At 47.2% G+C, this 24,952-nt stretch overlaps 1 protein-coding gene across 1 annotated transcript in view; it reads left to right on the forward strand.

The window, feature by feature from the left end:
• The window catches only part of LOC122396157 (UDP-glycosyltransferase UGT5-like), a 33,549-nt gene extending 9,139 nt beyond the window's left edge, over positions 1-24,410 (forward strand). Inside the window, exons 2-3 of the mRNA XM_043394317.1 lie at positions 3,526-3,745; positions 21,652-24,410. Coding sequence (XP_043250252.1) covers positions 3,526-3,745; positions 21,652-21,943 — 512 coding nt within the window. The 3' untranslated portion in view covers positions 21,944-24,410. The remainder of the gene's footprint in view (positions 1-3,525; positions 3,746-21,651) is intronic.
• The last annotated feature ends 542 nt before the right edge of the window (positions 24,411-24,952 follow it).

Here is a 24,952-nt window from a genome sequence, read left to right on the forward strand (position 1 = left end):
CGCCCCTGGTTAATTGCGCCCGCCGTGACCCTTCGACTGCATTTTTTATCGTCCCCGAACCGCGATGCATCGCGATAATTTCCCGGCGTTCTCTCGATCGAGGCTCGCCCCGTAACACGCAAGAGTTTGAATACTTTATTCCAACGAATCGTCGGAACGGTACCGAGGATCACGACAGGTTGATAAATCGACGCGGACCCGCTGTTGATCACGGTGCCCGTATCCACGACGTGTTTACGATCGATTCTGTCAATACGCGTACCATCCGCTAATGTAATTGACTTTAGAGGGAACGATATCGTCGGGCCACGAGGATGCGTTGACACGCAATGCCCTCGAGTATCGCGTTTTAGCGGCATAAAATCGAGGACGAGATGGGGGCGGAGGGGTGGATCGCGTTTGGTCCTTGGGTAAAAGCGGAATCGCTCTGCACGGGTCCGCTTTTATTCGTCCCGGTATCCATTAAGGAATAGGATATACTTCTTTGTTACTTTTACGATTGTATTAGATCGTTCGGATCAGACGGTGGCCGCGGGGGGATGGAGCATGCTAACTCGATGCGTCCGCGGTGATACATCGGCGAAATTACGGATGCGAATCGATCGCGATTCGATTTGTCTCGTGGATTTACGTACCGTCGGATCGACATCAACGATTCCGCCAGCGTTTCGAATTAACTCCGCGGGGACGTTGCGTTCGTTTCTAAGATAATCCTTTTCCTCGGATCCAAGCTACCTTACGATTTGTCCAGAGATAAAATAACTTTAATATAATTCTACGTTTCGCTTTAAAATTTATTTATTTCAGGCTGGGCTAGCTTTTTAATAACGATCCCGCCAACGTCTCGAATTTGCTCCGCGGGGACGTCGCGTTCGTTTCCAAGATAATCCTTTCTCTCGGATCCAAAGCTACCTTACGATTTGCCCGGGGAGATAAAATAACTTTAATATAATTCTCCGTTAGATTTACTTCTCGATAATGGAGCATATTTATTTGACGTTTAGACCGCGGTGGAAAAATAGCTGATATAACGAAGATCGACAGTTTATTCTGTTAATCATGCAAACGTTGGAACTTGTCGTAGCAGTTTGACGAGGTTTTAATGTCAGAAGTTCTCGAAAACTGTTGCTAGTACCTTCGAACTCCGAAACGGAAGCTACGTTTTCGAATTTTTCACCATCGACGCGTTGAGTGCCGACTGAATTTTTCATGCCCTTTGATTAGCGCTGAACGTCCCTCAGGCGCCCCGGTTCATCCCCAAAATTTGATAAAATTCTATTCTCTCGGTATCAGAAACATTCGATACATTGCACACAATTTTCCAGTGGTCACCGGTGACCGTCGTGGCCTCAACTTTTTAAACCAAGTTCAGGGCATACCTCGACGCTTTTCCATGGAGATTAAAAAAGACCAAATCGATTTAAAAAAGGAATGCAATTTTCAGAGATACAGTTTTCCGTTGAACGTCCTCCGTATAGTTTCGTCGGTCAATAAAATTTTTTTTACCCGCTCCAATACTGCAGCGACGCGTTCCGAAAATTGGAAAATAATTGCTCGTGCAGTCCCGTTGCAATAAATTAACGCAGTTCGCGGCTCGTCCCTCGAAGGTGCCATTTCCCCCGTGGAATTTCATAGACATCTCGTCGTTCTTATTACCGGGCCGACGAAAGCTAAATATCAATTCCCGTCGTCGGGCATCCGTGTCGTAAAACGCGCGGGAACGTCCGCGGGAAATACCACCGCGTTATTTCCTCGTTACGGACGCCGTAAAAATGTCTCCCGCGGCGCGTCGCGGCCGTACGGAATCTCCGGTCAAATCACGCGACCGTCGCGATACCGATTTTCTCCACAGTCGTCAAAAATCGAACATGGGGACTCAAAGAAAATATCCTGCATCACGTAACCTCGAAAGATGCTCGTCGAAGTTGTTACGAGCATCGAAAAATATCAAAAACCCTTGTAAACGAACTTTACGTACCAACAAGACTCCAAGTTAAAATCTTTTTAAGTTTTGCACGCGAATCAAGAATCAAGCAAGAGTTTTCGGCTTTCAATAGTTGAAATTTCATAGTCAAGATTAAGGAACATTTTTTCTTTTATTTTTAGTTCAGAAATTTGGTATTAATATCCCAAATTCGAGGGACTCTCGTACAAATTAAAATCTTACTAATTTCAAATATTGTAGTTAATTTGGACTCTCAGATCAATTTATATTTTGCTATAAGAAGTCGTGCAGCATTTTTATTTACTAATTTATGAGTTCCACTGCGAGAGCAGCGTCGTAAAAAGACAAGCATCCTAATTTGTCTGGAATGCCTGAGCCCCGGGGGCGTCAAGACGCGTTCAAAATCGCGACGCCTGACGCAAATCCGTCGCGTACGCGTCCGTGCTCGAAACGACGGTGCGTGGGAGGGTGGACGTAATGGAATTTGACATTAGGATCGACGCTGGGGGTGCGGAAACGCCACCCTCGACGAAACGCAGACTTTTCGCGACGAAACGCAGAGGAAGGGGGGCTGGAATTTTTCAGGCATTCGACGGGATTTATTTAATGTCGCGTTCCGGGAGCGTCCTTTCTTATTATACGGGGACGCCATGATTCTTTCAGGGGAGATAGCGTTCGCGAGCGACCCGTAATAAGCTCGTATCGCCCCCCTCAAAAATGTTTCATATTCCAGAATGAAATCTAACGTCGCGTATTTACGAAAAAGAGGGACTCTTCGCTTCTCGTGGCAGGGAACCAGGAAGACCACGGCGTCCATTTTACGGGTCGAACGTGGACGGAATTTTCGCGTCTGATCCGCCGATGCCGGGGAATTTATTTCTGGGGGAATTGTGCAAATAACATTGACTCCGTTCCGAGAGAAAGAATCGAGAGGGAACGTCTTTGGCGATCAAATATGCTTGGTGTCGGGAAGAATCCTCGAGGACCCGAACCGCTATCGAAAAAAGGTGAGAAGGCTGCTCGTTCCGCAGCCTGATCTTCTGCAGATGGTGTCACCAGGTGGTGGAAAAATGCTGGTGACCTTCGAACGGGGTTATATCCGCCAGCTTCGGTCCTCTAAGCGTCTATTCCCTGAAATATAATCAATGGTTGACAGGTTCCATTTTCGAGGGACTCTCTTAACCCTTATCCTCCTGGAATTTCAGTTGGGGTCGTATTACAAATTTTAGATATTGTAATTAATTTGGACTCTCAGACCAATCGATGATCGACAGGTTTCATTTTCGAGGGACTCTCTTAACCCTTATCCTCCTGGAATTTCAGTCGGGGTAGTATTACAAATTTTAGATATTGTAATTATTTTGGACTCTCAGATCAATTTATATTTTGCTGTCAGATGTAAAATAATTTTACATTAGTCAAGAATGTTTCAAGGATCTATAATAACAATTTTACTCGAATTAGAAGTTTATAATGCGAGACTTTAATTTTATTTAGTTCAATTATGGGCAGACGATGGAAATTTGTCGTTTTTGTTCATTGGACAGCGTTTGAACGAATTTCTTGTGTCTTTTTCGCAGGTCATCCGAACGTTAAGTGCTACTTCGGCCATGGCGGGCTTCTGGGCTTGTCCGAAGGGACGTACCACGGGGTGCCGATGATATTGATGCCCCTGTACGGCGATCAGTATCAGAACTCAATGTCTGCCGCGGCCAGGGGGGTCGCACTGGTCTTGAAATACGTGGAATTGAGCGAGCAGTCGCTGAGGCACGCGTTGGACGAAATTTTCAACAATACCAGGTACATTTGTCCCTTTCGTTCGCGTGTTAGTACAGCGCCAATAGATTCGAAACACGAGGGATGGAAGCAGTGAAAGGGTTCCGACTCCCTCTGAATTAATTGTGTTCCCGCGACTTGTTTTACAAATATTGACTTTGCCAAAAGAATACGTACAGGGTTCTCAGGGGATTTCTCAAAGTTCTACGATTCGATGCTTTATTTTCCAGATAATTGAATTTGAAAATTTTGGGGTCTCTAACAGAGTCTCGTGGCCACTCTCGAATCGATCAAGTGTAGAAATATAAATACTGAGAGATGATTTCGTTGCAAGAGCGACGCAAGAAGCGGGGCGTCGCGACGGTATCGGTTCGAAAAACCGCGTTCGCCGCGGCCAAAGAAATGGAGAACACGGAAAGGGGTCGAAAGGAGAGGACAGGGGGGGGGGATCGTGGCAAAAAAAGGAAAGTCGTATAATCTGCCCGGATATTTGGTCCGTTGAATATCTCACGAACTGTCCGGGCGCTCGGATATCCGGGAAGTGCATCGTCGTTGCAGCACAGGCGGCTCCGTTAATCCGTAACGCGGCTCACTGGCGTTTTTCCACCCCTTTCCCTGCCCTTCTCCAGCCCTGTCACCCCTTGGCAACGCACCCTTGTCTCTTTTCACCGACACCACGGGTGGCGAATCCATGGCACGCGTGTCCGGAGCGACGCTTGACCGAATTTTAATTTAAATCCATTCCAAGCCACGAATTCCGGGAACACATCGTGTGCAAATCAATTATTATTACACGTGAAAAATTCAATTTTCTTCGATAGTCCGATCATCGGTGGTACCAGTTGCTCGCACTTGCCCGCGCCTAATCGATTTCAATATTTATTCCAGAATATCTCGCATTCGAAAAATCCCGGTGTACAAAATATGCAATTTTAGGAAAATGCAATCGGACTGTATCGACTTTTTCGCTCCACGCTTATTTCCAAAGCCTCCATCGAAAATGCAATCGCGTCCCCCCTGTCCTATCTACGCGTCGATGTTTTCTTTTAATTTATACAAAGCCGCGTTATATCTTCTTTCTGTAAATATCAGCCTCTATACTCTTCCCTATTATTATATTCCATACACCGTGAGGGGTCTACACCCCCCCAATTAATACGTTATTGGCGTCCCAAGAAAATGATACAAATCTGCCAATTGATTGAATTTAATGAAACTAAAATATTGCTTTCAATTTAAAGCAACACTTTAGGCCAGCGATTGCATTTTCCTCGTAATCTTTTCGAAATTCATTCCTCGTTTATCAACCCTCGTTCGCCGTTTCCCTGTTTCGTTCCCTTTCCTCGCGGTTCCTGAATTCCAGACGCGAAAGGTCCTCCAGGATGGTTTCCTCGTCCATCGACGAACACACCGCCGGCTTCGGTCTGTCTAGCCGCATCCGGGTCGGTCGCATGGGAAATTTCACGGCCGCTAAATGTTTCACGGCGCGGATCAACGCCGCGGCCCGATGATTACGAAGAGAGGCCGCCGGGCTGAAATTAAATTCTACATTATTCAATGCGGCCCACCGGATAACTTGTTAACCGCGCCACCCGCGTTCCTGCAATGCCTCGACGTTCGTCGTGTTTACGCGCTCCGCGGATCTCTGGCTCTTTCGCCTCGCGATAATTGCTCGTCCCTGAATATTTCAGGCCTCGACGCCCGGACACTTGCCACCCAACCCGCGTCGTCGCCCCCCCGGAATCACTGCCCCCAGTTTCCAAACGCCTTCAAAAACCTCCCTTAACGACTTTGATATAATTTACTACGATGATACACTCATTTATTTTCTGTATATACAGTGGGCCATTTCTTCTTTACGAGCTGTATTTTGATTAAACTTGGGAACTGAACAATATCGTTGGGCAGAATTCGAACCTTCTATATTACAAAGTGTCAGAGTTTCCCTTTGCTTCAAGAATTTAATAATATTTATTCCCTCACACGGCGACTTGCTCGATCAAGCACTTGTGAGAGAGAAAAGACGATCGTCGCCCTCTGTCGGTGAGCGTCTGAACTGTCGTCCACGCTCCTGCAAAAGAACTCTCGCATTTTCGACCGATTTCCGCGCAAGGAACGTCGCGATTCTCGTTGAATTATTGTGGAAATCGATGTCAGATTATATTAGGTTTAATTCAGAAAGATCTTCGTCTCGTTGGAAAGTGTACCTCCGTGTAACAGTGTCTCTCCCTTATTACCGGCGGCTTATGATTTAAGGGCGATTTAATTACGATGCGCCGGCACGCGAGTCACCGTGTCGAACGACGAAAGCTGCTTAATAAATCAGAACGGATAGGAAAGCGTTGGCAGTTCCGCGTTCGACGTAGCCTCGGTACCCGGTAATTACGACAGCCTAGGATTTACGAGCTCGTCTTGGACCTTCGACAGAACGTTGCTGGGTGGTGGGAGTGGATGCCGATCCGCCACCGCGACGTGGCTGTTGCGATTGTATCCCCCGTTACGCGACGCCTTGAATATTAATTAATAAATAGACGCGAGCGGCGTAATTGGACGATCGCGATTTGCATCATCGCGGTTACGTGATCGAAATATGGGAACGCGTGGTCCGGGGTCGTTTCCACAATTCCATCGTTTTACGAGAAATCAATTCCTCCACGCTCTTGCAATCCCTCGTCGTCTTTCCTCGCGAACTTTTTTTTAGTGGAAAGAAAGACGGTAAAACAAAGTTTCCTGCATTAAATTTATTAACACTTTTAGACAAAATTCCGGAGAATATCGGCACACGAAAGTTCTAAAATTGTTTTTCCCCAACTATATAATCCAGTTTTGGTTGAAAAACCTTTTCTCGAGCAAGGAAGGTTTTTGCTTCGAGGTGAACGGTTCGAGACCATTTTTTATTGGAAAGAGACCAATATAATCGCTTTGTTCTTTGATCAAGCGATGGTGCTTGGTGTCGAGTTCGCGTATATCGAACATCGGGGTAACGACGCGTTGAAATGCGAGAGGGGGATTGGCGTTAACCGATCTCGGGCGTTCGCGTGAGGCGGCGCAATTGTTAAACGCAACGTCTCATGCACGAGTGATATAAAATTAACGAACGATTTGGAAACAGCGTCGGGGTCTGCTCGTTGTCGTGCCGCGGGCTACCGTTGCGCCCGTAATCACCACTTCCCGTTGATTTATGGCGGTCGGTTCTTGCGTTCCAGGCTGGGGCCCCGGGTAAGAAAGTCGTCGCGGATAAGCGTGATAGGACCGTTTCGTACGGTGCACCGCGATACAGTAATACACTCGACGAAACGTCCGTAAGAATTGCTTTGCATAAAAGTGCCAAGAATTTCGATAACGATCTTAAAGAAATGATAAAAAAGGCGTCTCTATACCGGAGAACCGCTCCTTTGTCTTGGCGATAACGTCGAAAAGTATCACAGTTGATCGAGTCTAGCCCAGTTTGCAGGCATAAATTTCAATGCTTAAAACCTAAAGGGTAGTTCTCTTGGTCCGCCATTGTTATCGAGCGCGCCTTTGAGGATCTTGGATCTTTGTGGATTTTAAACAGTAGATTGTTGGAAAAATAAGTCGACCACCGTCGTGGACCCTGGTCCTTTGATGGCGGAAACGTTCGATGGGAAAACGCGAACGCAAACGATCGCGTGTGCCCTAAGGATCGAGGCAATACGACCAACAGGATCGCGAACCCCGGGGTCGAGCGGAGTCAAAGTGGCTGCCGTCTGTTCCCGTTCGTCGGTCGTGAAGCTTCACCCTTGGCGCTCGGGGTGATCAGTACGATCTTAAAATCGCCATAACCGAAGTTATATTATCGTCTGCGGTTCACGACTTCTTCGGGGAGAGAGACAGATGGCTCGGGAACGAGAGAGGCTCACGACCGGGGCGTACAGCTTGTTCGATTTCCTGATGGCCTCCTGGGTCCCGCGAGGCGACGTCAAGTGCCCATTCAATTCCCAAATATCTCTGCGCATGATTGCGCTTATAAGTCGGATTCGACTCGGGGGTCGTTCGAAACGCCATTAAACCCCGTACATCCGCTATTTAGAAATTCATTTTCCTCCGTGGACTCGCTGGAATATACCGTCCCGTAATTATTTAACGACGGTCGAACGCACCTTAGACGCCATTTTTGGCCTTTGGAAAATGGGTGGATGCATTTTCGAGAGAAATAGACGCGTTAAGAAATGCATTTCACTCTTTTTTTTTTAGGTATCTCGTTATCTTAATTTTTTAGATTTCACTAGTCTTCGTTCTTGGACATTTGTCTTATGAGTTCCCAAAGTTCCAGAATTTTTTGAGCATTCACAAGTATATCTCCTTGCCACCATGCTGAAAAGCTTGTGGAACGCTGGGAATTATTCAAGTACATCGTCGTCGAAGCAGTCGAACCTTACGTTCCCTTTTCTGCTCGCAGAACGACGATCATATCGCGTTGTACTTTCATGGAGAACCGTGCGATTCGAGGGTTCTAAGGGTCTGGCATAAACGTCGCGAGAATTTCGTCGAATTTTATCTGACCCCGGAGATACGTTCTCCCGCGGTTCGCGTTCCACCTTGGCCGTGTAATTATAATACATTATCCGGACGAGCTGGCGCTTCCGTAAAAAAAGTCGTCCCTCGTCCAGAATTACGGGCGAAGAAACACGATTTTCTGTGCAATTAGCGTACCTACTTCGGACTGCACGTACCCTCGTTAATTCGCCTCGGTTAAAGAACTGCCGGAGAAAGTCGTGTTTGATCACCTGTCCTCGCGCCGACAATCGTGCCAACCCTCGTCTCGTTCCTCGGGCTTCTTAGCGGTGCAACCGAATTCGGTGTCCGACTGCTTTGCAAGACGTTGTTGCCAAAAGGGTTGGCCAAAGTAACTGCCACGGTTAAGGGTTTGAGAAATTTCTTCGAAAACAAATTTAAAAAAAAAAATTTCTAGATCGTTCTGGAAAAATTATTGTCGATCGCAGGGGTCAATAACAATCATTTTGTGTCAACAGATATACCCCCGAAATCCTGCTCAGTTTCGAGAAAAAAATTCCTTACCGAAAATCTGATGTCTGACCATACATTGAGATGTTTCACTGAAATTTTTCAGCGAAAAGAAATTTCTTTAAATCGTTCTGGAAAAATTATTTTCAGCTGCGGGGGTCTATTACAATCATTCCTGGTGAATAAACATATCCTCGAAATCCCACGCATTTTCAAGAAAAAAATTCTTTACTTAAAAAAAAAATTCTTTATTTCAAATGTTTAAAATATCATAACTTCTGAACGGATTGGAGGATTTTAATGTTTCGAAAGGCAAACGATGCGTATTTTAATGGAGAATATTTAGAAATTCTAAGAATTTTAGAAGGGGGGTGGTTCTACCCAGCGTTTCTCTGTAAGTAGTTCCGTAACTGTTCCAAAAGGGAAGCAAAGTTGGAAAAAGGCAACAATTACTTATGACTGGAGCCAACGGGAGGGTCGCAGGCGCGCGTGTCGCGGTCAAAGAAGACGTTGTGTGCCGTGTGGCGCGAGCTACCCCGTAAAGCCTGCAGTCGTGAGGGGGCGAAAGAGGGTGGTAGTCAAAGTTTCGGCAGTTTGTAAGGAGGTACGAGACACGCCCCTGCTCCTCCGCTTCTTCTTCGGTTACGGCCGAGGGATAACATAGTGCAGCTCCGTCGTCAAGTTAGCTCGACACCCTTTCCTCCGCGTCCTCATCCCCCTTCGCGCTTTGTCCCCGGGTTTTTCGCCCGGTTCTTCGCTCCCTTCGTCTATCTTTTCCCGTTTGCTCTTCCCTCTCGCCATCCCCGTCCGTTTTATTGCCCTGTTGTTCCCGGTCCTTATTCTCCCGCGAGCGTAACCCTTTTCGCCCGACGAGTTCCAAGGTTCCTCCTCGTTTCAGGCCAGCGTTCTCTCGTCGCCCGGATTTATTCGAGGGGGGGGGTGGCGAAATGTGACCGGGGATTCTTATTCTCCGCGGGGACGGGGTGATCTCCTTTCCGCGAGGCCACACCTGCTCGCTCGTAAGGGACGCGTAATGGTCGACCCGGATACGAGGGAAACGTAAAAAAAAAAGAAAGGGTCGTCGGTGGAGGAGAAACGCAGGGGAATGGAAACGAACAAGAGCGGAGACGCTGCGTAATGACGCGTGGAACGTCTCCGGACGAGAAAGTAATTGGACGGTGGGGGGGGGGCGGCTCCGAGAGTCGCTCCGTACTGCTTTGATGAATGGGGGAACGTTCGATAGAGCACAAACCGTAGCACCGAAACTTCGTGATGGATGTTTCTTAAACCGGGGGGGAGGAGGCTTGTAAAGAAATTACGATCCCCACTCGATCGTCCGACGGTTCTGAATGGTTCGCGTTTCCGCGCGATGACGCCGAAGAATAACTTCCAACGATCCGGGAAACTGCATTGTCGTTGAATAGACTCCCCCTCTGCACCGGAAGCTCGCTGTTCAAAGCCCTGGGAACAGATTCGGGAATCGTATACAGCCGCCCGTAATTGCGAGGATCTTCCTTCCTTCGAGAACTAGTTTATAGTTTATGGAGACCGTTCCGATAGGCGTGACGGATCCATTATTCGTCAACTGGGTTAATTATCTCGTCGTTTTTTACCGGGAAATTTAGGTTCTATTTTATTTACCAAGATAGTTTCACAATTTTCTTAAGTATTGCTTCCTCTGCTATTAGTAGGTCCTTTTCGATGCATAGATTGGGAAATAAAATCTAAAGCGTAGGTTTACTGTTTCTTATTCATCGAGCACATCGTGAACGTGGTAATTAATAAGCATTATTAGAATTTCCAAGGGGTTCTTCGATTATTTTTAAAAAGAATTGGCGTACAGACACGCGGTGGGGATGGTGTTCTCGCTTGCTATGGGATATCAGGTGAATTTGTTGAAAGTTAGCTCGCTTCGGGGGCTGACTTCCGGGCATCGTTTCCCGGGACGGCCTCGCGTCGGATTAAAAAGTTGCTTATTTGCAAATGGAACTTCCGCGTCTTCGGTATTGTGTTTACCGGGGAATATATTCCGTTGTGGGGTTAAAGTGAGTTTGCCGAGTATAGGGCGAGAGAGAGAGAGAGAGAGAGGGGGTGAGAAGCAAAAAGCTGGCTTTCTGGGATCCGGTGAATTTCATTATTTAAGTTACGTGTACGGGTACAAGTGTTTGAATAATGCATTCAGCGCGATGCACACCGAAGCCGCATTTAGAAAACGCGCTAATACAGACGTACACGTCCGATGGGACATTTTTCTAAGCCTCCATTCGGCCCGATCCCTTCGTCCAGGTGCAGCGAACATTTCTATTTGCAAATTATTCGTGTTACAAGAATATTGTATACCTGTTTGATAATTCACATGTGTATTATGACTGTGTCAATCGTAGATCAGTTCCTTCGAAACATCGTCGAGTAATTTTAATCAAATATTTATTGTAACGGTTATTTGAAGTCCCTTTTCCGTACAGAGTCCTAACGAGGCCTGGAAAAAGGTGCCTTTCGAACGAAAATATTCCCCTGATTTCGCAGGGTTCTCTCGGCGCGGCAAACGAGAGATTCCCGACGAGGCGAAAGGAAAGCCTTAGAATTGAATTCGCCGGGGAATTTTTGATTATTATAAGATCAAAGACGGCCCCGTCGGGATTACCTGTGTATCGAGCTTAATAAGGAGGGCCGGATGCGAGAACAACGACGGCGAATAAAATGGAAGGCAATATTCATCGTGCCGAGTAGTGAAAGAGAAACCCCGCCGCAAGATCAAAGTCTTAGCCCTCTATCCGAGATTTTCGATGCGCCTGTTACGAGAAAACGCCATCCTTGGCAGATGATCTATTTCGATTCACCACGATTTCTACCACTCCCCAAAGCTCTCGAATTAAAAGATGCTTCTTGGAACACCAATTTGCAGCTCTGCAAATAACAGGCTGGTATCTTTTGGATAAAATTGTAAATGGCCCCAATTATTAACACGGTTCGAATAAAAAAATCTCCCGATCGTGCGAGCCAGACGCCCGCGAATTAAGTTATCGAAAGCACGATGCGTGTACCCGTGGATTACGCGAACGCAATTCTACGTTGTGCACTAGAAACGCGTTAAATCCCGCTCGATGGCACTCTAATTTTTTCTGCAAAACTAGCGCTACATGTAACGATAATCCCTCGACGAGTTGCCCCGTGCTCGTCGAGCCTGTTCGATGGAGAATCCGCGATAAGTGCCGGAATTATTCGCAATACAGTTTACGGTTACACGTGTTTTTCATCAGAACAACACGCCTACGCAAAAGCATTCGATGAACTCGTTACCGGGGGAAAAATCGAGCCAAATATCCCCGCGGGGCAACGTGCCTGGAGATTAGCTATTTTTAATCATTTTGAAACGAAAACAGCGATGGACAAGAGTAAAAATGCAACGTCAAGAACGAAATACTCTGAATCGTTTTTAAAACTGTTTTCGAGCCGCGGGGTCGTTCCTATCTCGTTGGAGCGCGATCCTAGCCCAGCATCGTCCGGTTTTTTTCCGAGCAGAACCGCAATTTTCCGTGCGTCACGTGTCCCCGTCGAACAGGCGCATCCGAATATCCGAGGCACGGATAAGATTTCCGGATTTTGATCTCGTTCTATCCACCCTCCGTCTGTCGTTCTCGCTGGACGTTGAAAATTTCTTCGCAGGATCCCTCTTCCCCTCCACCATTACCCGGTCGACTTATCGAGTTACAAAGACGTATATCGCCGGTGAAGCGATTGGATTTTTCCGACCGCCGTCTAGCACCCGTGGACCCCCTTCCAGGGGGGTGTCGAGATCGGTTTTACACACAGGGTGTTCCAAAATGCGCGCCCTGAAATCAAGGGGTGGGGGGAGAATTCAATCCGGAATGGAAGAAAATCCAGAAAGTAAAGGACAGCTCGTAACTCCTCGAACGAGATTCAAATTTCACGAAGGGGCGAAAGGAGACGAGTTTCCCCCGATATTTGCGGATGAATCGTAAAAATATAGTCTTCCTTTCCTTTGGGTAAAATGTCTTTAAGACTTTATTGTACAATTGAGTTTCTCATAGTGTTCCTGACGTGGTCCTCTGAGGTCAACGATTAAAGATATATGAGACTCAAAACATTCGCCAGTATGGTACCCGGATGTCGCGTTGTTTCCAAGGTTGGGTCGCGGAAATCTTGGCCCCGTTAAAATGGAGGTTTTTCCTCGCGAGTTTGGACCGTGTTCCCGGGTACGTTTCGTCGCGACAGTGTAAACTTACCCCGAGGAGACGACAACGAGGGTGGAAAAAGGAGACGTTCGGGGGTTCGCTTTAATCAAGGAAAGTTAGCGATGACGGAGTGAATTTCGATCGATCCGACCGGTCTCCGGTTGATTTTATAAAGCCAGATATGGGCCTGGGCTCGGGGGAGGACCGTCCGGAATCAGCGTAATCGAAAGATGGCGGCATCGAGCGACCGCGTTATTAAACCGACCCGCTCGACAGCGATTTTTCTTTCGACGGCGGATAGTCGCGATGTCTTCCAACCTCCCCCCGTCCCCGGTAATTGATTCGAAGCGTTCTGTTTTCGACGGATCACCGCTCCGATGATCGCCGCGAGTTTAATACCCATCGATCCGATCCGACTCGCCCACTTATGTGCGTCGACGTTTCGACCGGACGAGCAACCCCGTTCGTCGTAGACACGGCAGAGGCATAAATATCATCGGGAATGGAAATACCGTGGAAGCGAGCAATTTCCGCGTACCGTAAATTCCCGCCTCGAAAAATCTGACAATGCCCCGATCGGAATTAATATCGTATACGTTCCGTGGGAGCCTGATTAATCGACGCGCCGGTAATATCGGATCCCAGGGTCTCGCGTCTCTTGGGACCAGAGAGGATTATTTCGCGTCACCGTTAAATCTCCCAGCATAATACGCACCATTTTTGTTCATTTTGCCGCGCGTTCCAATCACGGGGATACTTACGAGCGAACCCCTCGGCGACACCGAACGATTTCGACGAATGCACGCTAAAGAATTTAGCCGTATCGCTTTTAAATCGTAATCGACGGATATATCCACTGTTTACAATTTATAGCTATTTAAATAGAAGAGGTGGCTAAATTATAAACTTTCGAAATCAATATCTCCCGAGTTTTCTTCCTAAATTCATAAAAAAGAGCTCCCTTACAAATATATCCGAACCCTCCAGTAAACAGAAAAATAATTTCCTCGAGCAGGGTTGGAGTAATATTATCGTGGGGTCCGTCGAAGGTTTATCCTGGTCGGTGGATTAATTTGGAACCACGGCGTATCGTCCAACATCGTAATCGGATTTACAACCCGCCGATGCACTTTGGTTCGGTTTCCGACAATTCGTACGTTTTCTTCGTGGGTCGTTTCGCGGCGTGTATTTTCCCGATCTTATCGCGTCTGGCAACGAGTTTCGGTACAACAGGGGGGTTCGTGGGGGGTTGCGTCGAATCGCGAATACGTAGATTTCGCGCGTCGTGGCGCGTCGGTGCGCGATAATTTACAATCCGGTGCCACGGACAGGCAAAAGTTTATGCATCCACGCTCGCTGCCAAAGGTCCCGCCCACCTTTCGAACACGAAATACTTATTTGGAGGAGCGGGAATACCACCCGCGGTACCGTTTCGCCGTTAAAGATTGCCGTTGGCCGACGTCTGCGTGCTCGTTCGCTTAAAACGAGTCGTTTCCCATCGCGAAACGGGGGTCTCCATCGATTACCGAAATTACGGAAACGTCGTCGAGAATTACGGTCCCCCTCGGGGCCGGAACATTTTACAAAATTTTATCATCCCCTTCTGCACGATCGATCGAGCAACGATACCTGATTATGGCAGTCTCTGTATGCCGCGGACGCGAATACGTTCAGCAGTGTATCACGGTGACGTTTACGAGCTTGCGTCGTCGAATCTGAAGGGTGGCCCGTAAGAAACGGTGCCTTTTCGGTGTTTCCTGTTCCTCGAATATGTCTGGAAGATTTGTGCTGAGTCGAGCAATTCTTTTTCCTCCTCGGTAGGATTTCATATTTTAATCGAACAAACAAAGGGAATTAAATTTCGAATTAACTGGCGGGCGATGCAACGAGTTCTAACCAGGAAATCTAGTATTTTCTCGATGCCCTTAGCGTTCGTTACGACTTGACAAATTTCTTGGATGGTCCGGGCGACGACTCGAAGCAATTTCCTGGACCAGGAGCTTTTTTCCCGCTCGTATGTTTTCTTCTTCCCGTGCACGAACAGGCGACGTTTCGGTATTATTTTCGGTCGCGGGGTCCCGGTTAATACGCCACTGGCGAGGGGTCGTCCGATAGCTCGGTGTCAAAAGGCTGGTTACCCTGGGAACCAGTTAATCTTTTTCTCAGCCCGTAGGGACGCAAACCGGTACGTGACTCGCGGGACAGAGAGCCCGGGATGGGTAAACTTTTATTAAAAATCTAATTGGATCGGAGCTCGGGGCCCGAGGGCCATTTCACCGGAGGTTCCTTCGTCCCGTCCTCTTCCAACGCGAGCCTCGACCAGGGCACGGATAGACGAGCTCACATCTCGTTTTTATTCCGCTATATCCACCATTTTGTATCGGCTTTCGAATTATCTCAGGGCACGGAACCGACGATCGTCGAGTCCTAGAAAAATGTATCTCTCGTGGAGGTACAGTGGGACGTCGGTTAACCGGGGTCCACTGTTTACTAACACGATTTATTTTCATCGACGACAGCTTCCATTTAGAAACCTCTGTTCGATATTTTATTCAGGAAGATCAAGTGTGAAACTGTCCTACGAAGGTATCGATTAACCAGTGTCCTGTATGTATATTTTAAGGGGAATTCTATTTTGAAAGTAGGTTCGGAAGTCCTACGACCCAATTAACTCTCCCTCCGGCAGTATTTTATATGGAATTTTGCCTCCCCGCTATTAGGAGTGCCCGATAATATGCATAATCTATTATACCATAGAAATGATCCCCTGAAGTACGACCTCTAATCCATTAATGTGACTTCGAGAGAGACAGCACACTTTATAACGTTTTAAATAATTTACTGCAAGTTTTAAAACGTGCATCTTTCATGTCACGTTGTAATATTTATCAGAGCAGGTAGAGAAAATGATTTTCCGTTTAAGATTTATTTAAAGCACTTAAAGTAATGTTTTTCAACCAGTCTCGCGAATAAATGAAGTAGAAACGCGTGGGAGCTGATTGCAGGGGAGCGTGGAAAGGGGTTAATTAGAGAGGACTCGCCGGGTACGGTTATCGGAAACGTTGGCTCGTTAGTTAAAAATTTGTCGAATCGGGCCGCGAAGTTACCAAGAACTTAGTGCAAATTCGTCACAGCTCCTTAGACCGAGTTCTCGTAGACTATACCGGATGCTGGATTTCATTAGTTCGGAACAGTTGGTCACGGGGCGACGATGACCGACGATCGGACCAGAATCTATCGAATCGATAATCATTCGATGAGAGAGCCTTCTAAAAACACCTGACTCGAGTCTTCGAGAAGAACCTCTCCACATTGGGAACAATTGGTTCGTTGATAAAGATTTTTACAAACAAGAAATGGTTTGTTCCTTTTTTTATATCGACAGTGTTGAGCCCCAACACAGGTAGCTCCAGAAGGTCGTAGCAGCCGAGCATTTTTAGGCTCGGCAATTACCACTCTTCGCGACCAGTATTGCCCCATAAAAACTTGACCTTTCCAACAGCTGCACATCACGTACCCATCACCGCAATAAACCCATTACCTGCTAGCCCTAACCGAACAACATTTCCCAAAATATTTAAACATTCAAGCTCCGCCTCAAGACCATTTTCAGATCCACCCTCACAACACAACCGACCAATCCTAATTCTTACAATCCACCTTTCCCCAAAATATCAGCAGCCAATCCCAACCTTAACCTCCTCGACAACGACGCTAACACACATCCATCAGGGCAGAACTCAGACAGAACTCAGACAGAACTCAGACAGAACTCAGACAGAACTCACCGAGAAACAGCAAATACCACTCACTACACTCTACGATTGTATATATATTGTTTTATAGTAAACATTTAAAACATTGTTACAAAAGGTGTGTTAACCTCAGTCTAAAATCTTATCACATCACGACTCTTCGTGCATTAAGTTGAACGAGGAATAGCGAACGCAAACGATCCGTTGAACCACGGACAGATCGTCATCCTGCGTCGCAACAGACAGAAAATGCAATAAAAGCGACGCAGGAACGATTTTTCGAGCAGTTCGAAAGCGCAGAGGCCATTTAATCGAAACAATACGATTCAGCCGCAACTTCAACGCCACCGTTTACGCCAACACCGTTTCTACGGTTCGTGCTTTAATCGTGTCGCGCGCTCCCTACCCAGGAACCACGTTCGAAAATTAACGAGCACGTAGGCGAAACGGATATCCTGTCCGCGTAACGCGCGAGCGACTGTAATCGAGGATTTAAACGTTGTTTGTGTCAGGTGCGAATGAAACATACCCGGTGTCGGAGTTTTCTGCTTCTGGGCCAATTAGCTGGTCGCCATGCGCGCGCGCGCGGTCGTTTCAGCGGCTGTTTGTTAAGCGTTTCTGCGGTTCGCGTTACAGCTGTATCTCGTTCCGCGAAATAACGCGTCGATAATTCTGTTCGTCGGCCCCTGCCGCGGATACGGCCTCCCTTTCGACTATAATTTCGCGACATTTCGCGTCACAGGATCTTCATCCCCCATTCTACGCCCGTTTTGATCCATGAAAACTCCTTATTCCACAAAAATTTTCACTCACATTAATAACAATAATAGTGAAGAATTTGCAAATACAATAACGTACAATTTTAGTTATCATTCTATAGTGTATAATACAATAGCATCTTTGAATCTGAGAAAACGAAATTTGTAGTCTCGAATTGATTGTAGCTGATGACACCAGTTTAATCGACGTTCCATCGATCTTATTTCGATCTAAATACCCCTCTTGCTCCATTAAACTATCGCAGTTACGCTCGCTGGGACGTTAGCTCGAAGTAGCGCGATTTCGTGCGTTACCTGCGCCTAATGTTCGTCAGTGGCGTTCGTCGTAATCGCTACGCGATTTGTAATACGTTCCTAAATTTATGGTTTATAATTTAGAAGACTGCCGCGCGCCCGGAATCCTGAATAATGCTCCCGAAGATGGGGTTGTACGTGCGCGTGTTCGGTTACCTCGGCTAATTGGGAGAGAAGGAGGTGGCCTCTCGGTTCGCCGCGATAACGTTGCAAGTCGGAAAGTAAGTTGGTAACGTGGCGGGCGACGAACCCCGCCCCGGGAAATCGTAAAGTAACTTCGAAGGAATTACGAGGGGACGAAGATTACTTTCCCGCGCAGCGCCTCGAATTTCGCCGACTTCGCCGGCCAATATAACGCATGACGAGACCCGACGAGAACTAACTTTGAAAAATTCCTTTTCCCGCGTGGAAATTACTTTTACACGGGGGCAGGGGCAATCCACCCCTTTTCCCTTCCCTCCTCCCGCGCCGGGGAATATTTTAATTGCGTGCACCTGCATATTCAGCGGCCCCGGGACTCCGTGGCTCGGAATATTCGTGACTCGTTTCCGGAGAATTTGCTGCCGGGCGAAGGACCCGGTGGGCGAGATCCCGATAACCGGAAGTCTCATTTATTATGCGACGACGCCCTTTGCACTCAGCACCCGCTATATAATATATTTTATACACTTCCCAGCACCCGCGAGGAATTTACCTGTTTAACGGGGGAAAGCCAATCCCCAAACTCCGCGGATCTTCTCCAATTAATCGTGTCTCCTGAGCATGGTGGTTTATTTATTTATTGTATACACGTAACAAACCGAGGCTGCGCCCAGAGTCTCGTAGTGGACTTCTTCTTACAGTATACGTGCTTTTACTGTCTTCACTTTTATTCTTAAATGTATGTTATCTCAAGAAAATAGAGTACACTGTCTTGGAAAAGTACTAAAACTTTAGATGCGTGCAGTTCCGAAACTACTAGTGTTTTATTAATAATTAAGCCACTGTTAGAAGCGGCAAGGCTTCCCCTTTAAAACGCTTTTTGGTTTTTGACGATCGGACTTCCCGTTTCGGAGATATCGTAATTTATGTAAAAGGTAATTTTTTTAATTCGACTATCTCTGTCCTCGTCTAGCAGAGTCGGACCTCCTTGTCGCACGTGCGTGGGCTGACCGACCTCGCGTACGTGACTGTCGTGACCCAGTTCCGGGCGTAGTATTTCCAAGAATTTACTACGCACTGTTTACTATCTACGCGCGCGAGATGAATGAACTCGCGCGCGCGCAACAAAAACGTAAACAAAGCTTCGCGGACCCTTATATCTCCGTAACTAGCCACCGCATCGACTTGAAACTAAAATCGCTATATCTCCGGAACTAATAACGCTATCGACTCGTACAAACGCTCGTTTTAAAGGGTATTTCATCCTCTATCCGATGACTATAAAAACTACCACATTTTATGTTGTCTTTTATGTTTATTTTGCAATTTACTTTGACGTGACATACTAAAAGAAGTTTCAGCAATTCCTATCGACTATACGACTGGATTATTTATGAAATAAAATTCGTATTCAAAGGGTGTTTTTCAAAATTACAATTATTGTCAAAATTCCATGAATATCATTGACGTGGGGACACTTAAGTTATTTTTTCTTCGATAAAGAGCATGGACACGATCTGATAGAGAGTACTACGCGAAATTTCAACCAAATTCTCGAACATAGTCGGCCCTTTCGAGACTCTAGCTGTGTACGATTCGTAGGGGAACAAGTTGGAGGATCGTATCTTTCGTCAATTTAGGGTCCCGCGTAATTGATCGTAGACTTCAGCGATTTGTCCAGATGGGAACAGGGTGGAGTTCCTCGCAGCAGGGGCGGCGGGGTCTCCGTTATCGGAAAACGAGCGAAATTATTTAGCCCGGTAGAGTCTGAAGGCAGATGTCGCGAAAGTTACGCGAGGAACCATTTCTAACCCCATTTCTGAGGCCGACTTCGTATCTCCGGGGGATCATAATTCCCGCGATATCTCGGATCGTTGTCGCTCGGCCCTGGGCACACGGACGCGTTACAAACTTACTTTCCAGGACTTGTAACTGTTATCACGGTGACTCGGGGGCCTCTTCGTTCTCCGCTGAAACCAGCCCGCTTAGAGGATTCTAATTGCACCGGAGAAAAATAGCATTCGACTTAGAGTTAGCCATTTTTATAAACTGGAGAGTAAAATACAATCGATCTAGTAGCGAATTCGACCTTCCAAGCGTCTGAAATTTCTTCCCTCAAGGTCAATCGAGGGGGCAACCCCCACCATCCTACTCGTTCAGCCGCCCTATTTCCCGCCCTGTAGCTTATTTTAGTCATTTGAAATATTCTTGAGCGTTTATAATCCCTAAAATCTTCGAGATCCTAATGATCAACACCACCGAAGAAATCCAGCGATACGGTAAGGCAGGTAATTTGTGGCTCGATTCGTCACCGTGATCGCGTTGGAGGGTGAGCGGTAGTGGCCTTAAGGGGCCGATTGATTCGTCGGAACAGATCGCCCATCGGTTGTAACGCCGTCGGGCGAATCATCGATCGTCGATCAACGTCCCTCTAAAATTAAATGGCCGCGAAACGAATGTCTCCGGCTCTGTACACTGTTACGAGCGTTTCGCGCGTCGCTGTTTCGATCCGCCGTCGGTTCTCGCGGCAATAAATTAATTCCCTTGGCGCAGCGTTTGTCTGACACCATCCGAAGCGCCGTGACGCGGTTCCCCCCGTGGACGGGGTTGGCGCGGCGTCGACGGAAGGGACGTCGAACGCGCTTAAAATTGATGGTTAATTCAAAACCACCGCAGGCCTGCGACTGAATTTGACCGAGGCAAATAACAGGGACGACCGTGGAGGGGGCGGGGCGGGTGGGGGGCCAGGTTGATTCGCGGCCTGCAACTGTAAACACGAATAATGGAGAGTACCGATTGGTAAATTGTGTGCTCCCGGTCGTCCGATGCTGGTTCCAAACCCCCTCCCTCCCACCGTTTTCCTCTCGTTCTGTTTCCGTTCGCGTTTCTCCAATCCACCCCCTGTTATTTCTCGTTAGTGTTTTTTTCTCCTTCGCGAGTTTGTCGCGAGTTCCTCGCGCGTTCCGGCCTCGAATAATCCGCGCCACCGAGCGTCCCCACTCAGGAGAAGGCTGTTTTCGTTGTTCGTTCGATCGTGACGTCCTTTCCCCGGGCATCGTCGGGTTTCTCATCGATATGGAAAGGGTTGTTTCCGGGTGAACGATAAGCGCGCCGTTAAAAGCCCTCGGAGATATTTATAAAGTATTCCGTGGCATCTTTTTCCGTTCGCCGCGGTATCGAGTGGTCGATCGATCCCTCGTATTTCATGAATTATTCAACGTACCCGCGGCATTGTGCATCGGGCATCGTTGTTAACGTCGACGGTGACTTGTGCGCGAGAATATGTCGCGTCGGTTCCGCTTAAACTCCGACGGTCCAACGTTCTTGGCACCCGTCGAATCCGTTTCGTCGTACATACGTCCTCGATCACGCTGTTATTTAAATGGCCCGAGACTTCCCGAACTTATACTACTTGTCAAAAGTTCTTTTTGGACTTTGTATATTGGGATGCAAATACTAGGAGTAGTCGTATTCGTTTAAAACTATTCTTGCGTGTAGTATTTGCTCGAACGTACGTCTAAACATATTTCAATTTCATAAAGATCAGCAAGGGGGTGCACCTTTTCACCTACTTCACTTTCATAAAAAAACTACATTTACTATGTCTCGTTCTAAGTACGTAGAGTTTCACAATCATAAGGCTACATGTTGTCGAGTCTCATATGTTAAAATCATCACATTTTTACATTTATGAGTCATTCAATGGTGCATTATTCGAGTAACGAATTATCCAGCAATCCACGAAGTTTCTAATTCCCCAATAATAACCTCTTTTCCAGATACACGGAGAACGCAAAGGCGCTGTCGAAAGCGTACAGAGACCGTCCCTCGTCGCCCATGGAAACAGCAGTATGGTGGGTGGAGCACATCGCCCGTAGCAAGGGTAGTCCATACCTGAGAAGCCATGCCGCGAACATGTCGTGGTGTACGCGCAACCTCGTCGACGTGATCGCCTTTCTGGTCGTGGTCCCTTCGCTCGTCCTGTACTTAATATTAACAAAGTGTTCCTCGTCCAAGCGGAGGCGCGAGAGACGCGACAGCAAACGAGCATCGACGAAGAAGAGGAATTGAGGGGTTGCTCGGCGCGGGTTAAAAGAGCTTCTTCGCGACACGTTCAACAGACTGTCCCCGAAAAGTTCGATTTTTATTTCGGGTCGTGGGACGCTTTATTCTCGATCGCCGCGATAAATTAAATCATCAACGGGACCTGGCGTACTCGTGATCCTGATTACCAGGGAACTCGAGACGAGAGTCTCGGGCAATTCTAGCGGACGCTCGTTCCCGTTTGGCTGTTTCGTGGACGAACCGTTGCGGTAAGAAAAAAAGCGAAAGAGGAACGCGGAGTCGAGCTCTAAGGGTCGGCGAGGAAAACGAGCGAAAAGGGGTTGGGAGGAGAGAAAGGGAACCAGCTTTGCGGGCATTACTCGGTATTTCCCAGGTGGCCGAGTCACCGACTGCGTCAACCGGCTTCCGCTGGCAACAACGGCGAAGAGAACAACGGGGGAAGAAGGGGAGGTTGCATTGGTTGCGGGGTGGGTAACGGTTCCGTGGAGAAGACGTACTCGTAACGCGCTCCAAGACGAAAGAGGGTGGACCGCAGACGTCTGCGACGACAACAAAGATGGATCGCGTCTGCCGTCGTCGGATTAAACGCGCGAGGATGGTTCCCCGTCGGTCGTACCCTCGCCCCGCAGCCTGCCAGCCACTTTCGTCGTCGCGGGATTCCGTCGAGCCGCGCGAGGAACGCGTAACCGGCTCATAAAGATACAAGCGGGCCGATAAACGCGCCGGTTCTCGTACCCGGGAGATAACAGCCTACGAAGGGACGCCATTGTCTCTCTTTTCAGCGATGAGATCGGTCAGATGCCTAGCGATATTCCCGATCGTTCGAGAGAATCGACAATTGGGACGCCAGGTGGAAACATTTGCGTTTCGAACCGAATTTAAAGATAACTTGACAATATCTAATGTTTGAGAGACATACATTATTTGTTCTTTTTTTATCTTCACATAAATATTCTTCGTAAAATTTCGACAAGGTATACATGGTGCTACGCGTTCCACGGTTCTTGAACTATTTAAATGTTCCCGCTGGAAAGACAACAATTGTATTAATACGTCCCTTGTTGCATCTTTGTTTACTTTACTTTACTTCGTGTATATATGTACATTCTTTTCTGTTCCTCCCTCCTATTCCCGCGTTGTATTTACACCGTGGTGTTCTGTATTTTGTAGTCGAGAGTTTTCCCAATAATAATAACAATAATGAAAAAAGTTCGCTCAAAGGCATCCACCACAGTGGGGAACATTTCTCTTTTAGTCGAACGGCATTATGCTCTTTGCAAACTATAGGGAGCCATAGATTTGTTCGACGGATAACGGGGGAAAAGGGAGCAAAGGGAATCGTCGACGAGGCTACGATTTTTCCTTTTGCGTATCAAATACCATTACGCCGAATAACGTAGCTTTTAATCAATCTGATGCTATTTATTATAATTCATACAAATAGAGGGCCCTTATTTTATATTTAAAAATGTCAAATCTTGCGTCTCAGACGAAAAATAACGCAGTGGGCGTGGCCTATCTTCAAAGTGGAGGGGATCGTGGTCTCGAAAGGCTCCAAGTTGATTTCGTTCCGACTGTAGACTCTCCAACGATTTGCACCCCCTTTTCTCACGTTTTTCTCCACTTTCCTGGAACAAAAAACCTTTTTGGGGATTTTTCTGCACGTCCTTGTGGTTTCGACGGAATAAAATAATTTATCGACCCGAGACAGGGTAGTTTCGCGAGTGTCGGGGCGCTACGTTGGCCGCGTTATCCCCCCGGTTGACCGGCGGATTTTCAATTACGTTCCCTCCGTGTGTATATAAATAAATCTTTTCCAAGTTTTCTTCGTTAATGTTTGCGCCGCCGGTGAAATATTAAAGCATTCGCTCTTGAAGCTGACGCATTAATCGTTGCAGCGGTTCGACAGTCGAGCGAGAAGCGAAAACCGGGTCACTTTTTACCCGCGGTGAAATCTTTTATCTATACCGGCAAGAATAAACTTTTGTACCAGATTTTTATCCCTGTACTTCGAACCACGTTCCACCGATGAAATCCGAAACCTTTTATCCGCAGGTAAACTAAACACTTTTATACGAATACTTTAAAATTGCATTTCCCAACGAAATGCATAATATTTTAACAACTAAAAATATTATTCGCGTGTGGAAATTATTATCATTGCATGTGGAATATCTGGAATGCTTGGCCCAAAGTGCTAGACAATTAATTAGTAAATTATCATTTCTCAGTTCCTCCCAGAATTCGCGTAAAGGTAAAACCCTTTTGGAATAGCCAATATATCATCAAACAGCGAAACGATTAACTACGAAATTGTCCACTGTGCTCGTCCAAGACAGAAAAATCGATGGACATTCGAGGCTCCATATCGTTCTCTGGCAAAGAAGCAACAATAGGGGTTTATTAACGTTCCCCCAATCGTGAAAATTTCGATATCCGCGCGTTTGGCGAGACGGGAACGTTGTAGTCCGGTTTAATATTTCGCTCGCGATAATATTTACCGATGGAAGGGATGATCCGGGCGCGGACGAAAGTTCGACGAGATCGCCTCAAAGGGAACTTACCTTCGCGAGTCTCCCCGGACGGACAGGAAGCTTTTTAAAAAGCGTTTCGTGGCCCCGGGGGAAAGTAGGGGCGCCGGGGCGGGGTGGGGTTGCTGGCGGCCAGAGAACGTACTTCCGGGCGATACAGCAGTTTTTTCACGGCGTAATGGAATGTAAAGTTCCCGATTAAATTGCGTCTTTAAGCGATCCTCCGCCCGGCGAGATATTTTTTGTGAAAATACAGCCAAAGTAACGGTGAAATATCGTTAGCGTGTCTTTAACGATCCCTCTCTTGGTTCGGGACCGGGCATCGGCTTCCAGAAACCCATTAACGGTTCGAGACACTGGCGAAAACGCGAAACCTCGTATAGTCGATGTCGCTAAAACGATTTTTTGAGACTCTTGATGAAACGATCGTGAACACATTAACCACGGGTGATTTTAATGATACAGAACTCCTTCCACACGTGTA

The sequence above is a fragment of the Colletes gigas genome, unplaced genomic scaffold, assembly GCF_013123115.1.
Source record: "Colletes gigas isolate AHSC1104 unplaced genomic scaffold, ASM1312311v1 Colletes_gigas_Sc00001, whole genome shotgun sequence".
Classification (NCBI taxonomy): Eukaryota; Metazoa; Arthropoda; class Insecta; order Hymenoptera; family Colletidae; genus Colletes; species Colletes gigas.